This window comes from Monodelphis domestica, chromosome 1, assembly GCF_027887165.1.
Source record: "Monodelphis domestica isolate mMonDom1 chromosome 1, mMonDom1.pri, whole genome shotgun sequence".
In the NCBI taxonomy this organism is placed as follows: domain Eukaryota; kingdom Metazoa; phylum Chordata; class Mammalia; order Didelphimorphia; family Didelphidae; genus Monodelphis; species Monodelphis domestica.
The window spans coordinates 661101525-661122901 of NC_077227.1; the positions used below are offsets into that span (position 1 = coordinate 661101525).

General features: G+C 40.1%; 1 protein-coding gene across 2 annotated transcripts in view; it reads right to left on the reverse strand.

The window, feature by feature from the left end:
• Positions 1 to 236: 236 nt before the first annotated feature.
• Positions 237 to 21377, reverse strand: part of EPAS1 (endothelial PAS domain protein 1) — a 120623-nt gene continuing 99482 nt past the window's right edge. The window contains exons 8-16 of one of the 2 annotated variants that reach the window (XM_007476872.3): positions 16974 to 17121; positions 15886 to 16094; positions 14523 to 14701; positions 13251 to 13361; positions 10836 to 11326; positions 9194 to 9320; positions 7972 to 8086; positions 6233 to 6406; positions 237 to 2665 (exon numbers count right to left, since the gene is read on the reverse strand). In XM_007476872.3, the coding sequence (XP_007476934.1) occupies positions 2514 to 2665; positions 6233 to 6406; positions 7972 to 8086; positions 9194 to 9320; positions 10836 to 11326; positions 13251 to 13361; positions 14523 to 14701; positions 15886 to 16094; positions 16974 to 17121 (1706 nt within the window). In that variant the 3' untranslated portion in view covers positions 237 to 2513. Of the gene's footprint in view, positions 2666 to 6232; positions 6407 to 7971; positions 8087 to 9193; positions 9321 to 10835; positions 11327 to 13250; positions 13362 to 14522; positions 14702 to 15843; positions 16095 to 16973; positions 17122 to 21377 lie in introns of both variants that reach the window. The other variant, XM_016422936.2, reaches the window with a different exon arrangement.

Sequence of the window (21377 nt, forward strand, 5' to 3'; positions counted from 1 at the left end):
TGTTGACCCCCAGGAAAAACATCATAAACTTCTCAAGGACTGAGTCATTCATTATCTTTGTCCCAATCCCTAGGATAATATTGTGAGCATGGCAGGTGCTTTAATAAATCTTGGTCCAATTGAATTTGTTGAATCAATGCAAACCTTAATTTCCAGAAATAATTTAATAAATACTTCATTTTACAATGGTACACCCAACCGGTAGATCCATAGGAAGCAAGAGCCACCCACAATGGTAGGATCAGTATACTTTAATAAGGTGTCAGTGGCAAAATACAATTCCTTATAAAGTTAAAGTTCCCATACACTTATAATGTCATCAGTAAGAAGTCAACAATATCATAGTTTATGAAGTCACTATGCCAACAGGTCAAGTTAATATAAAGCATAGAATAGATCTCCGAGTGTTTTTAGTAAAATTGCAAGGGTAAAAAAATGCCCTTTTATGAGGAAGCAACAAAGACAGAAATAAAACATGAGCTTATGTGTCAGTAACCCTTCAAATACTCACATCACATGCAGGTTTGTCAAAGCTGCTTTCCCAAAGTACCAGCCATCCACCACGGATGCTGGAAAAGTTTACTCTCTTTACAAATAGACTCCTCTTAAAGTTAAGTTTCCCTTGTGTTTTTCTTTAGGATAGGTCTTTCCAGGCTCACCAAATCATGGCTTGTGATTTTTTTTCATATTTGTTTTCAATGACAGAAAAGCTCCTAAATGTTCAGTGTATTCACACCGAAAAAGGTAAGCTCACCCATCTATGGTGTACTAGAGCGTTCCTGGAACACGCACTCAGGTACAGTGCTTCCCTATCTGTGCAAGTCAGTGCAAGTTAGAGAACACAGAGGAGGGTTGAATGCTGCCAGGCAGGCCAGTCACCAATGAGTAGGCAGTTTTCAGGGAGGAAATCAGCAGGAACAACAGCCTTTCTGCCTCTTCCTAGCTGCTATGGGGCTGCTCTTTGCCCTCCCTTCCAGTTTAGGCTGACTGCAGACTGCCTAAGCTCTTTGGGGCCATGTTGGAAGCTCCCATTCTTCTCTGAGTCCTTGTCTAGACCCTCGACTTGGTTGTACTCATGCAAAGGTGTCACCCTGGGACGCTGTCTTGCTTCATACAACAAAATTCATTTCTGAATCTTACTCCCTTGCTCTATATAACAAACTTTGTTTCTGCATCTTGCTTCTTTTTTTCAGTTCCCATCAAAGCCATTTTTCATGGCAGCCCTGAGAGTATCCTAATACCTCTAGTGGAAGGTCATCCGAATCATCACTCCAGGCACTTGAAGGGCTATTAACATCAATAAACCCCCCCAAAGATTAAGAAAATTTGCATCACCCCCACCCACCTCCCTCAGCTTTCCCTCAGCCCACTCCCCACCCTTTTACCCCATGACATCAGGCCCAGCAATAATAATAATAATAATAACAATAATAATAATGCATACATAATACATACTTAAAATATAAGGGAAATATGCCTTTTAATGCTTCAGTGTAATGATTCTGCTGCCCATTGACTGAATTGTAGTCAGGCCGACAGCAGATAGGAGACACACAGAGCTAACAGAGGAGGAGAGATAATTAGCAAGCAATGTTAGTGCCAGCCTATGGGAAAGATATGTACAATCCTGCAATGTCAGCAACACCAGAATAAACAAAATTAACAGCTTAAAAAAAAAAAAAAGCTCGTAAAGTGATCTGTGAGCAGGACTCCATTCTGGTTTTGAAGTTTTTAGATATAACAAAGTACCAATATATATGATAAACACTTAACCCAGATATTAATTTTCTTGAAAAAAAAATACAAACCTCAGGTATGCTTTTGTATTATAATAATAATAACAACAATAATAAAAACACCAACCCACTGAATGGAAGAAAGCCCCCCAAAACAAAAGCCTACAATGTGCCACTTTCACAGAGAACCACAAACATTGGTGCTCACTCTTCACATTTCTGTTTCCGACAGACGGTATCATAATGAGAATAGTCAGCTTAAAAAAAAAAAACACATTACATTTACAATATGGTCATTAGTGCTAGGAAGGAGGGAGGATTGAAGGAGCCATGATTCTTTTTTGATTCACTTTTCTTTGGCAACGACACAAAATAATCCTTTGCAGTAAAAATGGAGCCAAAGTATTTTCTCTACAGAGGCACAAACACACACCACAGCTCGTTAGTAGGGATATTGCAGAAAAATCCAGGGCGACTATAAATTAGAAGCAAGAGGGGACATGGAAGTAAGATCATATCAACTTTTTAAACATTTTCATTGAAAGAGAGAGAAAAATACAGTAGCTGAAACAAACATATATTTCTCTTTTAAACAGGGATAATAAAAGTGAGTAAAAGGCCACTGTTTGGTGACATGGACAGATTCAACCTGCCGAGTACATCTTGTAGAAAGTGTATTGGTGTTAGAAATATCATCTAGTTGCAAAAATAGACTTAGAAACTGAAGCTGTTGAAAGAGTGTTGGCTGAGGGAGGGGCGCTACAGCTTGGCCCTGGTTCAGGTGGCCTGGTCCAGTGCTCTGAGCAATTCACTCCCTTGCAGGAGCGTGGAGCTGCCGGGGACGGGGACGTTAACCTCACAGTCATATCTGGTCAGTTCAGGCAGCAAATAGGGTTCGAACGAGGGACCAAGCAGCCGACTTGTCATACCTGAAAGAAAAGGAAACCAAACTCTTAGATAAAGGAAACTGCTCAATTTGTCCATTTCTGAGTGGGTAAAAATAGGATTCAACGAGCATGGGGTGCCTATTCTCAAGAGTTGTAATTAGAGAGGAGCCACCTGGGTTTAGCAATAAGGAGAGGGCGTGTGTGTTTCCTTCTTGGGATATCTGGACATCACCATTTCTCACTCTTAAAGGAGTCAGTCTGGGCTTCAGGACATGACCCTGTTCTCTCATTCATCCTTGTTGTCTTCAGGTCCTCTTTTTTTTCCTTTTTCTGAGCTAGTTCCCTCCCAAACTCCCATGGAGATAGAGTCCAGAGCTCTCAGCCCAGGTGAGAATTCAGTGAGATTACAAAGCATTCTGGGGAAGTAGAGCAAGGGCTTCTGGGGATTGAAGTCCTGGATTCAAGTCTCCATTTTTATATTTCCTGATAGAGAGCATCTTTTGTGGCCTGGCTAAAAGAGCTCAGTCTCTCTGCCTTGTCCTGTCCTAGGGGTTGTGTGGGATGTGTGTGTGTGGGAAACCGGGTCTCTTCTGTCACAAGGAACTGAGTCTAAATAAAGATAAAGCAAATAAAGGAGAAAGAAAGAGTCATAAGATACCATCTGAGTAAAGGCCAGAATGAGTGGTCCAGACTGGAGGTGTTGGAAATACTCCCTCATACTGCCAGAAAGTGATTTAAAAATAATAGAAAAGAAAATATAAAAAAGAAAATAACAAAATATTTAACAAAATAAATAGAAGTACAATAGAATGGAGAGAATGCTCATAGGAGTTTTTCTTAGTTAATATGTGGCCCACAGGGGCCCCTGTTTCTTCTATCTGAGTTTAACAACAGTGGTCCAGACTACTTCTATGTTCTGTTCTGTTTCAGGGCTTGGAGTTCTGCAAAGGGAAAGACTATTCTTTTTGGCCAGGAAGGCTTCCAAGAGGAGGAGGCTGGATGGACTTCAGCTGCATCCCTTGAGGGCTGGCAGGTTGGGAAGGGGGAAAATGGTCTACAGAGCTCCTGGCTTTGCTTTTTTCCCTTGTTCACTGCCAGAGAGAGGGAGCAGATTGATTGCTGGTCCCTCCCTGAGTCCCCATCCCTCAATCCCTGCTTCTGAATTGCCTTTTTCATTGATCAGCAGTCTGATAATCCCATCCTTTGGCAACTTGGCCCTGGAAGCATTCTCATTTTTGAGAGCATCTGGTTGGAGGTTCCAGTTTGAGTGAATAAAGAATGCGACTTGAGGGGGCAGCTAGGTGGCTTGGTGGAATGAGAGTTAAGGGAGGTCCTGGGTTCAAATTTGGCCTCAGATACTGCCTAGCTATGTGACCTTAGGAAAGTCACTTAATCCCCATTGCCTAAACCTTACCACTCTTTGGTCTGGAATCAATATACAATATTGATTTTAAGATGGAAGGTAAGGGTTTTTTAACCCTTTTAAAAATTATTTTAAAATTTAAAATTATTTAAAATTTTAATTTTTAAAATTATTTTAAAAAATAATACAATTCAACAAGTTTAGAGTGCCTGCTTTCAGGGTATAAAAGAATAAATGTGGCTTTTGGGGTACACCCCTCTCACATGTTCCAGGTTCTTGTTATGTCTATAGAGAATTGGGCCTAGAGTAAGGAAGACCTGAATTCAAATCCAGCCTTGGACACATTAGTTATGGGATCCTGGGTAAGCCCTTAAAAAAAAATCTTACCTTCCATCTTAGAATCAATTCTGTATATTCGTTCCAAGGCAGAAGAATATTAAGGGCTGGGCAGTTGGGGTTTAGTGACTTACCCAGGGTCATGCATTGAGACATAGCTGAAGCTAGATTTGAATCTTGAACCTCCCATCTCTCTCAATCCACTGAGTGACCTAGCTGTCCCCCAGCAAGTCACTTTTTTCCACTGTTTGCCTCAGTTTCCTCAATCATAAAATGATACAGCAGCTACCTGGCAGTGATAGTTAGAAGGCAAAAATAGGGTCCCTTTTCTCAAAGAGCTCCTATTTTAACAGGGGAAACAACATGCAAATAACTATGTATCCAAGCTTTGTATACAATCTTGTCTATGCAAGCTGGGACACAGGATGAGCAAAGACACCAGCAGGAGGAGAAGGTCTCCTGAAAAAGGTGGTATTTGAGCTCAAACTGAGGCAACGAGGAGGAAGAGGAGGTCAGAGAACATTCTTGGCATCAGGGATGTTTAAAAGAATTTTAGTCCAGTCACCATTTTGCTTGAGAATGCTCAGATTAAAAAAGCACAGAGCAAGGAGATGGAGTGACTTGTTTGATAAATAGCAAGAAAGCCAGTGACCTTAGAGAGCATCTTACTCAAGACCCTCATTTCCTAGGAGAAACCCAAAGACATGAGGGAGTTCACCCAAGATCATACGACTACTCTCTTCTGGGACTATAAGTTGAGACTCTTGGCTCTTCACCCAAAGTTCTTTCTATGCTTTTAACTAATCATCTGCCAGGGCTTCCAGAATCCTGACCATCCTAGCTTGTCCTTTTCAGGATATGTTCAGTCTAGTTTCTTAATGTCCTTAAAACACAGCGCTTTGCTGAAAATAAGATTCCACAGACATGCTTTGACAAGAGGAGCTCTTACTTTCTGTGGTCTGAATACTAGACTTCCCTTCATGTAACCTCAGATCCCATTAGCTTTTTGATCAGTTTTATCTCAGAGCTCATGTACAGGAAGTCACAGAAGGCTCTGGTTATAAAGTGGTGCTATGTATGAAACCCTCTTCATGCTAGGGACTCTGAGAATATTTATTCATTTGTTCCAGAAAGTTTTATTCAATACTGCCTATAGGACCAGCTCTCTGCTGGGCACCCAAAGGGAAATTTTATCTGTTTTTTTTTTTTTAACAGTACTTGCCCTTAAGGAAAATAGCAGCAAAGTGAATGGCGTTTTTCTAAGTTGTTACTTTCTATTTTTGTCCACAAATCAAATAATAATATCTGAGGTTTAGAAAAAATGTGAAGTCTGTAATATACTTTATAAAAACCCTCAAAACAGCAAGGCGAGCTCCAAATAGCATGCTTGGTATAACATATTAAATGTAGACCAACTTGCAAAATGAATGGGAAAAGATGATACGAAGGAAGTGTTTTAAAATACTAAATGTCTGACAATGTTTGGAGCACTCACTTATTAGATGGAGTTTTGGTTGGGGAGTTTTGCTTTTTATTTTTCTGAAAGAAAAGTGAAGATAGAAGCTATAATTAAATAAAGCTTATGGAATTAGAAAAAACCCAAGCTCATATGAATTCCAAGACAGAAGAGTGACAAGGGCTAGGCAAATAAGGTTTGGTGACTTGCCCAAATTCAGGTTATGATCCCCAAGTTATCGATGAAGAAACTCTAGACATGTTGAGTAACTTGCTCAGAGATAGGACTCCATCTCTTGTGATACCAAGCCTAGTGCTCTTTACACATATTCTCAACCAATATTTATTGAAGAGTGACTATGTATGATGCATTGTAGTCTTTCCCTGGTTCTCTCTGCATACCTTTCTATGGTTGAACTCCATGGATGGACCTGGGATGATTGGATGCCACTCACCTGACAACTTGTGAACCAGTGGTGGGTTGTAATCCTGATATGCAGGAGCATAAAACTGGGGAGGATAGACCACTTTTGGATTCTCCCCAGGACCCACAGAAGAAGGTGGTTGTGGGGCTGGCAGGTGACTTAGAGGCTGGCTCATTCCCAGTGCTGGGTTATGGATAAACTCATCTGAAAAAAAAAATGTTTGAGAGTGAGTATGTTACGGCTGGTAGGATATAGACATTGTTCAAGCCTTGGGGTAGGGGGCCAGAACTGTTAACTCATTGTAAGCACCTTTCCTTTTTAGATTGATCACTAAGGTATTATAGTCTAATGAAAGGAGGGAATGTGAAAGAGATCATTGTTTCAAAAGTCTGACCTCTCAGGGTACACTCTGCACCTTAGAGGCTTCTCAAAGAATTCATTAAACCTGAAAGTTTATAGGGAAGATTCCATTGTTCCTTCTAATTGTTTTTTAGTAGGGGGCTCTTTTGTCAGGTTCTACTTTCTATATCTTATTGGGGAGAAGGTGCCTAGAATCCCCATGTGGAGATAGAATCATAGGAACTAAAAGGAAAATAGAGATAAAATAGCAACCATACATATTGGCATTTATATAGTTCTTTAAGGTTTGCAAAGCACTTTACAAATATTCTCTCATTTTATCCTCACAACTCTGAGAGTTGTGTATTGTTATACTCATTTTACTGATGGGAGAATTGAGTCTAAGAGAGTTTAAGTATCTTGCCTGGGATCATACATAGAGTTGGTGTGTCAGAGGCAGGATTTGAACCCAAGTCTTCCTCACTCCAGATCTAGTATCCTATCCATTGTTAATCCCCATCATATTAGATTAAATGAAAGGTAACATGATTTCCCCAAGATCACTTGGAAAATGCAAGATTTGAACCTGACTTTGTATCCATAGCTTTTTTTATATCTGGTAGAAGCCAAGAATGGCAATTTATAACCCTTCAGAAGAGACTTTAGAGGTCGAATTAGGATGATGTACAAACTTCTCAAGTAGACAACAGTTGTGGTGGGGCAGGACTGCAGAAGTTAGTAGGATAGACCTTGGCTCGGCTGGGTTAAGTAGACTATTTGGAGGTCAGCCTGAAGGAGGACATCAGAACATTTGACCAGATCTACCTTACTTTTCAAAAGTCATAAATATTATGAATAATAACAATGCTTTACATTTTGTTAGACATTAATATTCTATAATCCTCTCATGCTACAGGGTACCTATGGAGCCTCCCACATGGATGGGCTTGAAGTCCATTTGACTGCCCTGATGCTGGCTTGGCTCTGGGGAGAGGGTCTGGTTTCCTTAAGAGTTGGCCCTGGTGGAGCGGCCAGCTGATAGGAAAGAGCCTCCCTTCCCTGTGCTGTTTTAATTTCATGTTACTCAATGAAATTAGCTTTAATTAAAAATGGACCAGAAAAAAGCAAATATGTTTACAACTGTGTGTGTGTGTCTGTATCTGTATCTATGTCTGTGCGTATATCTGTGTCTGTATCTGTGTCTGTATCTGTATTGGTATCTATGTCTGTGTGTATAGCTAGATGCCAATGGAAGATTGATTAGGAAGGCAGGGCAAGTAAAATACCCTCATGCCTGGCTGATGAGGAAACTAAGATCTAATGGCTCACCAACATCTGACATCTATGGGAGCAGAGCCATGTCGCCTGGTTCCATCAAGTTCTCTTTCTGTCAGAACATATTGGGGATGACTTAAGTCCAGGCTACTCACCATTGAGGACACTCAGACTCAAGGATTTCTCTGGCATTAAGGAGCAATTTCCACCTTTAAGACTTTTCATCCTTTTCCACATGAGATGAGGAGCATTATTGCCAGGCAAATTTCCCTTAGGAATAAAGAGAGCAGAAAAAAACATGTTTTAGCCAAGGGAATCTCAGAGAAGTTCTCCATGGATAAAGAGATAGCTCCATTAGATCATTAGCTATCATTGGGATCTAAATTAAGGACACATTAACCCTGAGGGCAACCAAAGTCATAAGATGAGTTAGACAACATGTCCTCTACTCTCCACAGAAAGATATTGGTTGTACCAGCATGGAAGACTTAACAACTTAAGGGTAATGGAGTCCATTCACATGAACCATCTTTCCTTTCTTTTCCCCTTCTGCCCAGATGGACTTATGGGACAGTCCCTGCTCAACCTGGGAGAAATCAGGCATCAATTCCTTCCCTCCTTTTCTCCTCTCCTCCACAGTGCTAATATGATCACTGATGGGGACCTCAGTAGAGAATGCCACTAGGTAAAATTTCCCTTATTAGAGTATTTATAAATCAAATTAAGCATTTGCCAAATACCTTACCCTGTGCTGAGCAAGTGAGGAGAAAACAGAAATACAGAAGGGAGTTACTTCCTTTTTTTAAATTTTTATAAATTTTAGATTTTTTTTAGTTTTACTTTTTTAGTTTTACTTCAGCCATTTCAGGTTCTTTATATATCACTGTATTCTATCTACCACCTAGCCCTACTGTAATGAATCACCCCATATAAGAAAAAGTTAAGCCAACCAACCTACACAATGACTGACCACATTTAATATCACATACAACATTCCAAAACCATAGTCCTCTCCAACAAAATGAAGGAGGGGCACATTTCCTTGTTTCTTCTAGGAGTTACTTAAACCCAGGCATAGATATACAAAAAGATGGATATATACACATAGACATAAATTCAGTTATACACATATATAGATTCAGATACAGCTATATGGAAAGACATAGACAGAGGTTCAGACACAGATATACACACTGACATAGACACAGATTCAGACAGATATACACACAGACATAGATGCAGATATATATATATATATATATATATATATATATATATATATATAGACATACACACACATAATGGCATGTGTTCATGCATTTGCATACACACACACACACATACCTTCTGCCATAACCAAATTTGTGGCAAACTTACCCCACTCATGTCCTGAAAGTTTTGTTCTTCATACTCCAGTTGCCGTTTCATCTTCAGCTTATTGGAGAGGGCAATCACGGCTGGATTCATCTTATCTGGACCTCGTGGCCCCAATCCCTTCACCAAACTGTCAGGGGCAAAAAGGGACAAAGCAACCCTTTAGCTAAACAGGTAAGCAGAAGGCTTGGGTTTTAGTTCTGATTCTGACACTAAAAAGTAGTAGGAAATTCATTGAACTCTTTTGGCTTCAGTCAACACATCTGTCAAATTGGGGGACTGAACCAGGGGATCTCAAAGATCCCTCTAATTCTAAATTCTAAATTCTAAAAATTTATGATTTTATAATACTAAAAGAGCAGGCATACTAAGCTTTGGAATGGAATAAGTAGGACTTTGACTCATTACATATAATGTTCTTTCTCTTATCTGAGCCCTTCAGGATACTTCCGGTAAGACTAGAAAAAACAAAACCTGAGGGATTCTGCTGAACCTTTTACCTGTGGTACCCTTTACTTCTCTAAGTCTGCACTAGTTGTGAATTGTTGGATCAACCCAAGTACAAGCAGAGTTGTTGAGGTGGTAAAATACGAGGGTAGGTGGGAAGTTCCTCCTCTCTCTCATGCTGCCTGACAATGATATTCTTCTCACTTTGCATTGTGCCTGAAGTGCCACCAATAAGAACTGGGCTAAAAGTGTCCTCTTTAAAGCTCAAATACCTCTGAAAATAATAACAACAATGATGACAGGTAATATGTATCTATATCTTTGAGGTTTATAAATGCTACATAACTGTAATTATATATATATATGCATATATATAAATTAAAATTGAACCAAAATGTTTATGAGATGCCATCATAGCAGGAGCCTCAAGTTGCTTGGGGATAGCATGGGAACACTAGGTTCTAATGTGAGATACCAAAAGGGGGGGGAGAGGGACACCGAAAATGGAGATTGGAGTCACTAAAGACAAGCTTTGCCTATTTCCTTATTTACACATGAAGCTGCAAAAAGACGTTTGAAAATTACGAATAACTCCACAAATGTATTTATATTATATTACATATTATTGTCATTAGTGTTCAGGCTGGTCTCAAGCACAATGTTTATCTTCTGGGGACCTAGCCACTCCTTTCAATGAGCCTTCTGCCCACTCCTGGCATTCCTTCTGTATTTCTCATTTCACATAAATAGGGTTTTCATGTTCTCACCTTTCCTCCTCCCTCCTCTCATATTCTTAGAAGAAAAAAAAACACAACTTGTTTTTAGAAAAGGTCAGTTTTTGATGCTTTGGGGTGACTAAAAGTCATTGTCCTCCCTTTCCCTGGGACGTTTGCATTTTAAGTCTGATCTCAGGCTGTGGAACTAAAAGAAAAATCTGCTTTTATAGTCTCCTTCTCTCTAGACTCCCCACTCTGATATATCCTGCATACCACTATCTTCCTGATATTTCAATGGACTTCAGGCATCCTCTACCAAGAAGCTGTCACAGAGAAAGTGGAAGGATGCTTTTGGGCAACCAAGTGACTTTCACAATGATCTGGAAATCTTTCCTACAGAGCTGGTCACTTATTCTGCATATAAAGTCATTCCTGAATAGTTTTCTTTGCATTAGGTCTCTATAATAGCAATAACATTTTACCTTTTTTTATACATTGAGATGTTGGGTGGTGGCAGAGGGGGCCCCGAGGGAGATCTCCTTAAGGATTTGGCATACTGATCTGCCAGTGTCCACTTTATGGGTCCATACTCTAACGGTGGGTCAGGGGGCCACTGAGTATTGGACCTCCCTCCCATGGAGGACAGCGGGGTACTGGCAGGCCCATAACATGGGGGGAGGGTCATCTTGCTCCCACCATCAAAGAATATAAATGACATTGGCTGGGGATCCACATCTGACTTCTTGCTTTCCATCTGCTGTTGGTACTTGTCCAGCATGAAGGGGCTTTGGGAGGATGTTGGAGCCAGAGGCTGGAAGATGCTGCTCATGGTACTGAAATTAGGCTGAGGGCTCGGCTGTGTATTCTCCAGTTGGGGGCGCTCCTCTTGGCAGATGGGGCTCAGTTGGAAATCTTCTCCATCCATGGGGATATAAGGAGCCAGTGTCTCCAGGTCCAGCTCATTGAAGTCCGTCTATGTAGAAATAAGGAGAAGAAGTCAAGAATCTGAAGGAGCCCTAGTTTCATTCTCTCTCACCATCCTAGATGAGGCCCTCATCATCTGCCTGGACTATGGCAACATCTGCTTTTATGGTCTCCTTCTCTCTAGGCTCCCCACTCTGATCTATCCTGTACACCACCACCACCAAGGTAATCGTCCTGATGTTCAGTATGACAGCAAACATTTTTGGGTACCATCCTTACCCCAAGCTTTTCAGTTTTCCTCATATATGTTGTCTTCCCTCGTTAGAATGTGAGTTCCTCGAGGGCAGGGAATATTTTTATTTCTGCTAAGATTTGTATTTCCAGATCCTAGCACAGTGCTGGTTACATTGTGTGTAATCAGAATTTTGTACCCCTGGACTTCATTTCCCAGAATCCTACTTTCATCCTCACCTTACGTCCTTATGTTTTGTAGATAAAAGTTTCTGTAACTCTGCCCTCTCTCTCTTTTCCCTGCTTTCTCAGTCTGGGAAGCTGCTCTTTACCCATGGCTTTTACTTTCCTGTACTTCAAGGGATTATTAATAAATCTTATAAAATATAATACTTGTAGTTATTGGATATTAATTTTTAATCTTACAATAGTAAGAACTTAATAAATACTTGTTAATAGATTGATAGGCACCTATTCAATAAATGCAGACCAGTGTGTTAGTGCTAGGGATGATGGTTTGAAGGTGGAAAAGGATATAATACTAGTCCTCAAGAAACTTAAAGTCTAGGATGGAAGCTTATTTAGAAAATTATTAATTTCCTAAGTAGAATTAATAATTAGAGAAGTTCAAAGAGGGAGGTATCCAGGTGACTCAATGTAGAGTATTGGGCTTGGAGTCAGGAAGACCTCAGCTCAATACTCAATACTCATTAATACTAGAGTACATCAGAGTCCCCAGTTGGGAAAATTCCAAACATTTTGATAGAGGTTTAGCTCTCTGTACTCATTAGTACTAATGTACTAATGTATTTCCAGATAATCTCTGACTTCCTCCATTCTCTTTTTCTTGGCAAGAATTATACACTCAATGGTTAGAATATTGGGCTTGGAGTCAGGAAGACCTCAACTCAAATCCCATTTCAGAGAAATAGATGTATGACCCTGGACAAGTCACTTAACTTCTGCTTCCCTCAGTTTCCTCAACTATAAAATGAGAATAATAACTATACCTACCTCACATGGTTGTTATGGGGCTCAAATAAGATAATATTTGTAAAAGTGCTCATCACTGCCTGGAACATAATAGGTGCTCTATAATCATATATTCTCTTCCCTTATCCTTCCCTTCCAATTCTAAATCTATGATCCTTTGATTAGATAACTTTTTGCTAGAGGTGGGAATCAGGGAAGACCTCATGGAGAAAGTGGTGCCCAAACTGGACCTTAAAGGAATAGAAGGATTTCAAGAGGGGGAGATGTCAAGGGGAGGGATGAGGGTGAGAATCTTTTCTAGTGCTGGGGTAGCTTCAGCCTCTCCATGATGAAAAGGATTGAGCAGAGTCAGATCAGGGAACAACGAGGGGAATATAGACTATAGGAAGGGGCGGGGGGATGTGAAATGAAGCTGAAAAGGTAGTCTGAAGTCAAGTTATAAATGTCTTTGAAGAGGATGAGAAGGGGTTTGTATTCCATTCTAGAGGGAAGCACCCAGATCTCTAAGCAGAAATCTCAGGTGTGGACATGGATTATTCTAGCTAAGATTATTCTAGCTGTGGATTAGAGAAAAGAGACTGGAAGCCCATTTAAGAGATGATTATAAAAGTCCCCAGGTAAAAAGTGATGAGGGTTCTGACCAGGGAGGGCACGCTTTCATCAAGTCATTCTCCTGCTTTAAGAACTTCAGGGTGTCAGAGATTCACAAGGCTTCTGTTGAAGATGAGAATTTCTCTCTGGTCACTCACCTGGGTGTTGCATTGGTTCTTGGATTCAGTGTCCATAGCAAACAGCTTCTCTATCATTTCCATCTTAAGATTTTCATCCAGAGAGCTGTAATAATCTCCTGGGCTGCTTGGCTATAGAAGGATAGGAAAGCAGAAGACAGGAAAGAGGATTGATTATTTAAGAGATGGTCAGCTTCTCTGACTATTGCACGAAGGATCTTACACTGTGGTGGTCGGAAAAACTCAATGCCAGGCCTGTTCATCATCTACACACATCATGTCCTACACCAGTTTATATGTCTTTCTCATTATTTCATGTGCATGAGCCCTATTGTCCCCCTGTCATTGTAATAAGGTAGGACCCATCTTGTCTCTCCCATTTAGTCTTAGAAAGAGTAGGTACACACTGCATAATCAATCTATCCTTGTAGATTGAGGCAGAGATTTGTGTAAGGGCTGCCAATTGGTCTGGATTTTTCCAATTTATGTCAATATTAAGCAAAGAGAAAACAAAGACTCCTGTCAACTGAAATTACTCCTAATAAGAGCATTGCTGTGGTTCTTGTTAAAACATTTATGATACAGTGTGAGCAATGGTCCTAAAAGTCAGGAAGATTTATCTTCCCAGGTTCAAATATAGCCTCAGACTCTTCCCAACTATGTGACCCTGAGCAAGTCACTTCACCCTGTTTGCCTAAGTTTCCTCATCAGTAAAATGATCTGGAAAAGGAAATGGAAAACCACTCCAGTTTCTCTGCTAAAAAAACTTCAAATGGGGTCAACAAAGAGTTGGACGTGACTGAAACGCCTGAACAACAAATGAATAATCTGGAGATTTCTCAATAAGTTCTTCCTAAGCAAGAGGTTAATTATAATGATTGGGGTCCAAGCATTTGCCCTCTTAAGAACAAACCCTTTTTTCAAGAGGTCCTCCCTGGTCCTCCACTAACTAGAAGTAACTTCTCCCTCCTCAGACTTCTTAAGTAGTTATTAGTGTCTGTTACTCCCTTAGCACATTCCATTGTGTATTACAGTTACTTACTGTATTAAACTGTCAGCCCCATGAAGGCAGGGCTGGCTTTTTCTAAACTGTCTTTGTCTCCTAAAGGCTAGCAATCTCCCTGTAAAAAGCAGTAGCTTAGTCCATGTGTATAGAACGAAATTACTTAATAAACAACCTGAGGGGCTGTTCTAGGAGGAAAGATCATGGAATAAAGAGAGGCTTCAATCTCTTCTTTCCCCATTTTGAGCTTGGTTGCTTGCCCAATAACTTCTGGTTTCAATTGCCCATACCGTGGAGCAGCTACTGTTGCTGGTGGCACTGGGGGTGGTGCTGCCGGGCGGTGCCATCTGGGGTACAGTGAATGAGGCTTCACTCTGGCAACTGTGGTTTTTCATGTCTCCAGGCCATGGCTGGCTTGGGGTCAGAAGGGCTTTGTTGTAAGTAGATGACTCTTCAAAGCTCTGGTTTCCTGTAGAGATGATGGGCAACAGTCAGGGTAGGTTTACTCCAACTTAACTTATCTTGAGCATGAATATGCACAGGAAAGGGGAAAAAAATATCAATCTCAGACCACACAGGAAAGGAGGCAAGAAGCTATGTGGACAGGTTGAGGGTTGCTGTGGGGTTCCCTTAGACAATGTGTGTGTGTGTGTGTGTGTGTGTGTGTGTGTGTGTGTGTGTGTGTGTAAGAGACAGACAGACAGATCTACTGATAGAGGCACACAAAAAGAAATATTCTTGATTCCTTTATATAGAGACCTCTCTTTAGGTATTCCTCTCCTTTAAAGAACAATTAGAAATGAGGGTGAAGTGGTATAAAAGAGAGTGTGGTAGAATATGACTATACTGTAAGAAATGATCAGTATGAGAAGATTTATATGAACTGATGCAAGGTAAATAAAGCCAAAGCAAGAAAACACACACATACACACATATGCACACACACGCGTGCACACACACACACACACACACACACACACACACACACACACAAAGCAGAACAATATAAATGGAAAGAATGACACCAGAAATCAAAACTGAACACTGAAATTATAATGGCTAGGGTTGGCTTTATAGAAAAGCTATGATAATGTATCTCTAACCCTAACCCTTTATTCAGAGCTGTAGGATTATGGAAGCAGAATATAGGGTACTATCAAGCTTGATTAATGCATTGGTTAATTTTGTTGAGCCATTTTCTTATTTTCTCCCTTTTCCCCCCTATAAATCATTTTTCTTTTAAATAAAGGATTGGGGGTAGCTAGGTGGCTCAGTGGATAGAGAAGCTGATAGAGATAGAAGTTTCTGGGTTCTAATCTGACCTCAGACCCTTCCTAGTTGTATGACCCTGGGCAAGCCACTTAACCTTTTTTTGCCTAGCCCTCAACACCGTTTGACCTTAGAAATAATCCATAGTACTGGTTCTAAGATGGAAGGCTAGGGTTTAAGAAAAATTAAATAAGGGATGGTTCCCGGGGTGGAGAAGAGTGGAAGAATATATTGGGAAATTAAGATGATGTAACAAAAAAAGAGATGTCAAAGAAAAATGTCAATTAAGAAAAGAGAGAAGCAAGTTCAAGTTGACCCAGACAAAATGAAAGCTACCCTTACTCAAGGTCTTCTGGGTTTCCTGTACAGGCAGGAGGTACTGACCAAAGTCCAGAGAAATGATGGCGTCTCCAGGTGTGGGTGCCAGTTGGGCCAGTTCTTCAGGCTCCTCCTTGAGCTTGGCAAAGAGGAAGTTACTCTTCTCCGACACAGGAATTTCAGTGTCAAAGATATTGTTCATGGCCATCAGATGGGGCTTGAACAAGGACTCAGTCTGGTCCATGGAGAACACCACATCATTCTTCTCAATTTCACTAATAAAATGAAAAAGAGACTTCAAGTCCCATTTTACAGAAGCAGCATGGCATAGGTGATATCAGGAAGGCTTGGATTCAAATCTTGCTTGGGACATTTAGTGTGTAGTCATCTGAAAATCATTTAATCTCTGTGAGTCTTAGACTTCCTAAGATTTTATCTAAGTTATAAAGGTTAAAATCTATGGTGGTTGCAGGAATTCCCATATCACTCCAAATCACAGATCCTTCATGTATGTTTTCTTACAAGAAAAGTTCAAGTGTGTGGCTGCCCCTAGACAGCAGAGCTCCTGACTATTCTGCCTTAGGATATCCTCAGTAAGCAGAAAGGGTGAGAACAGAACCTATTTATCTGGATTCTTCAAAGCACTGTATAACTCAAGTCTACAACTAGTGATAGAGGTGATTATAACATCCTCCAAACACAAGCCCACTCAGAAGGCTGCTTTTTATCATGGTCCATTCAGAGGCTGTAGCCTGAAGTTTTTTGGCACCGGAATTTCAGAAGTAGCTTTTGGGGACGGTATGTTTTCCTGGTACTGCCTCCTCAGATGCTAAAGATATAAGCTAAGGAATTTCCATCTTCCCTTTCCCAGAAAGCAGCTCCCATTCCTCTCTCTCAACTTCCTCTCCACCCTGTGTCACAGACAATACACAGTGTAAGAAAAATAAGGTGGGGATGGGAAGAGAGACTGTGGAAATTAAGTCTGGAATTATTAATTTGGCATGAATGTTTTTGGGTGCTGATTATAAGAAAGGTCCATCCTTGTTGTGGGACTTAATGTGTTTTAAGTATTCTGAGTTTCTCAAAATTTAAGAATGCCATGAGCCCATCTTTAGGTTCTCAGGTCCACTCAGAGGAGTTTTAGAAGAACTCACCTCAGGACATAGTTGACGCAGATGATGCACTGGGGTTGTAGGTTTCGTGTGTTGTAAATGACAGTCCCTTGGGTTTCCAGCCACACATACCCACCATGTTTTGCAAGCATCCGGTACTGGCCACTGATCACCTGACCCTTGGTACACACTGAGGGCAGAATGATAGCCAGAGGTCAGAATTTGCAACAGAGCCAGGAGAACTCATAGCACATACATGGTCTGATAGGAAAAACTCAGGATATTGACTTTGGTCCAACATTCTCTGTTTATACATTCTTTAACCAACAAATCTATATTAAGTGCTTTCATTGAGCCAGGCACTAGGCTAAGTGCTAGTGCTACCAAAAAAAAAAAAAGAAAGAATAAAATGGTCCCTGCTATCAAAAAGGCACTCAGTGGCTTATCTGGGACTCCCTGATAGGTGAGAAAAGAATGGTGGTACCATCTCTACCTGCCTCACAGAAATAATTGAAGTTAACATCCCTAGAAAAACACTCTCTCTATACTTAAAGAGGCATTTTTAGAAACAGTATGCCAGGCTTGTGAACTCTGCACAATTTATGGTTTCTCTTAACAAAATATATTTTTTAAAGAATTTAATCTTTGACTGATGATTCTGGGTCTCAAGATCACAGAATTTTACTGATGAAGGACTTCTAGAAGCCTTGCACCTCCACCTCAAAAAGGATTCCCTTTCTTATATACCCTGAAAAGTGGTCATCCAGCCATTGTTTGATAATCTCCACTAAAGGAGAGTCCATTTGGGACAGAGGGAATTATTAGGAATTAACAAAATCATAATTAAAAAATAACATAAATTTCTGGTCCACAGAACATGGAATGGTGTGAGGAGGGGAGAGAATCAGAACTGCAATAGCACATATGATCCAAAAGCCCTTTCAATTGGCCATAAAGCACCTTTTGGAAATTTTTTTTCAGAAGCTGTATCAAATTCTAGAAAATGAGCAAATTAAAAATCGCCAACTAAATGCCAAATTAGAAATCCTAAAAATCAAAGGTGAAATCAGTAAAATTGAATGTAAGAGAAACCATTGAATTAAAAAAAATTGAAGAATTGGTTTTATGAAAAAATCAACAAAATAAATAATACACTGGTTAATATGATTTTAAAAAGGGAGAGAAGAAAACCAAATCACTAGCATTAAAGATGAAAAGGGTGAATATCCCACCAATGAAAATGAAATTAAAGCAATTATTTGGAATCATTTTGCTCAATTATAAGCCAACAAATTTAATAATGTAAGTGAAATGGAAGAATACTTACAAAAAAAAAACTGCCTAGACTAACAGAGGAGGAAACAGAAAATCTAAATAAACATATTTTTGAAAAAGAAATTGAAGAGACCATAAATGAATTTCCTCAGAGAAAGCATCAGGACCAAATGGAATTAATTACGAGTGAATTCTACCAAACATTCAGAATCAAGTCATTCCAATAGTAAGTAAATTATTTTTAAAAATAGGTAAAAAGAGGCTTTACCAAACTTCTTTTATAAAACAAATTTGGTACTGATACCCAACAAAGGAAAAGCAAAAACAGTGAAAGAAAATCCTAGACCAATTTCATTAATGAATATGGATACAGAAGCAGTAATAAATCCATCTCCCAGTGGTATAATGGATGGGACCACCTGGTCACAGAGTCAGGAAGACTCATCTTCATGAGTTCAATCTGGCCTCAGATATTTACTAGCTGTGTGACCCTGAGCAAGTCATTTAATCCTGTTTCCTCATCTGTCAAATGAGATGCAGAAGGAAATGATAAACCACGTTAGTGTCTTTGAGGGGGAACTCCAAAGGGTGTCACAAAGAATCAGATATGACTGAAACAACTCAACAGCTGCTCCGTTCCAAGTGCCAACAGTTTCATCATTGGTCTCTTTTCAAAAGTATATTATTGCTCTCCCAATTCTCTTAGCAGCGTCTTTGCACTGGACTTCATGGCAGAGTCCACTCTTTGCAAAGAGAGTTTCGCCTGTTGGCGTCTTAGCCCTTGCAGGTCCTGTATCCCATCGCTGGGGATGGAGATGCCCCAGTGACAAGGTTTTCAGAACTACTTAGCAATATTTCAGTCCTGCAGCTCTCTCTGGGTGCCAGTTCAGGTCTAGGAACTTTTGCTTTTTAACCTTGATTTGGAGGCTTTATGGGCACTGTGGTTGAGTGGGGAAAGCCCAAGGGCTTGCCTTGAGGAGACCTGGGTTGGAATCCTGGCTTTGCCCCTTATTAGCTGTGTGACTGAAGTTCACCTCTCCAAGGGTCCTTAAAATGTAAAAAGAGAATAATGAGACTTGCCTCTCAAGACAGTTATGGAAAAAATGCTTGGTCAGCCTTAAAGTTATTTTATACACACATATATATACATACAAACACATATATGTATACACACATATCTTTCTATATAAGTATGATATGTATAGGAGAAGAAAATACTTGGTCAACTTGAAAGTGCTTGTCTATATACATTTCTTTCTTTATATTTACCTCTTTGTCTCTGTCTCTCTGTCTGTCTGTCTCACTGTCTCTCTGTCTGTCTGTCTCTTCTCTTCCTGTCTCTCTCCCTCTTTCCTCTGCCCCTCTGTCTCTGTCTCTCTCCGTTTGTCTCTCTCTATGTCTCTGTCTGTGGTGCTCTCTCTGTCTCTGTCTCTCTGTCTCTCTGTCTGTCTCTGTCTGTCTCTCTCCCCCCTAGACTACTGGGGCAGTGATTTGAGAAGGCAGTGGGCACTGAAATTAGAAGGGGGCCCAGGTTAGATGGTCCTAAAAAGGGTTAAAGTTCACCTCCTTTACACACATGTAAACAGAGCACCCCTCTTGCTCCACTGACAAAGCAAAGGAGTAGGACTTGCCCTTCCCTCTTCCATATGTCCCTCCTCAGGCTCCTGTTTCTTTGGTGAATTCTTTTCCACCCATACATCCCACTGAGCTATTCTTGATCCTCATTTTCAACCGAATTTCCTCCATATGATGTAGTGTGAATTGTTTTTCCCTAGAACCTGAATAACATCACCAAAAGATAAATCTGTCTCTGTTCTTGCAAAGAAAAAAAAAAATCCCAGGACTCTCCCCACGGCCAGATCCAAGGCTGTCTGGGCCATCCGCTTTCTTATGGTCCCTTTAGTCCCTTTCTGCTCTTCCTCTGGGAACCAGGACTTGACAGCATTTAGGCTACAGACAGTGATGCTCACCCACTTCCAGCAGCCCATTGTGTGGAAGCGGTACAGGACTCGTATTGTTAATGTTGATTAAACAGTGCATTTTGGAAAGGTTTTAATTGTATTTCTAGTGATCAGACAGTCCTCCTCTGTTACTGAAATATAATTACATCAGTTTTCTAATCACCCGTTCACCATCGCAAGTCATGATGAGGGGGCCTGCTCCATCCCAGACAGGCTTTTTACTGCCTTTAATCTTGTTTTTTTTTTTTCTGGGAGCACATCATGTCCTAATACAACAAAGAACAACCGAGCCCTCTCTGGAGAGTTAACATGGGATAAATTACAAATCCATTTGGAAATGACAGCTTTCAATGATCTGTTTTAAAGACTGAGCTTCCCCAGTCATTAGAAAGATGCCCTCCTCCTGCTCTGCTCTTCACACACAATCCTATGCAAACTAGATCAGCCTCAAGATGGGACTTTTTTATTGTGTCACTGAATAAAAAAATGGAAATAAAAATCTGCACCCTTTTCTAACAAAGGGTCAGAAATGCATGGGAGAGAGGAAGGAAGGAAAAGAGGCTTCAGTTTAGGCTGGCAAACGGATCCGACCTCCAACCCATGCCCTGCTCTACTGTCTTCTGGCTTAGGGATTTGAGGCATTTCTTCATCTGCCTGTTGATAGCTTGGTTTTTTCCAGTTGAGAACTGCCTCTTAGCCTTATGAACTGTACAATTACTGCCATTCTTACATATTTGAATCCATTCTTTCTCTCTATATATATATTCTCTAGCAGATCTCTATAAGAGGAATTTGCTGCAAAAATGTTTTCCCAATTAGATCTTTTTGAACTACTTATTAATAATAATAAAATTAATGTTTTATTTATATTATATATAATAAAAATAATAAAATTAATATTATTTATGCAAAATATTTACATTTTCCATTATAAAAATTGTCCATTTTATTTAGAAGAAAAACATAGGATCAATCACACAGTGTGATAGGGATATGATTAGGGTTTGGATATTAAAGGATCACTCTACTGCGAATATGAAGAATATGGAAATAAGTTTGGAACAATGATACATGTATAACTCAATGGAACTGTCTGTCAGCTTTGGGAGGGGGGTTAGTGGGTTGGGAGGGGGGAATCATGAATCATGCCACCATGGAAAAATATTATAAATTAAAAAAATTAAAAAATAAAAAATAAAAAACTTTCCAT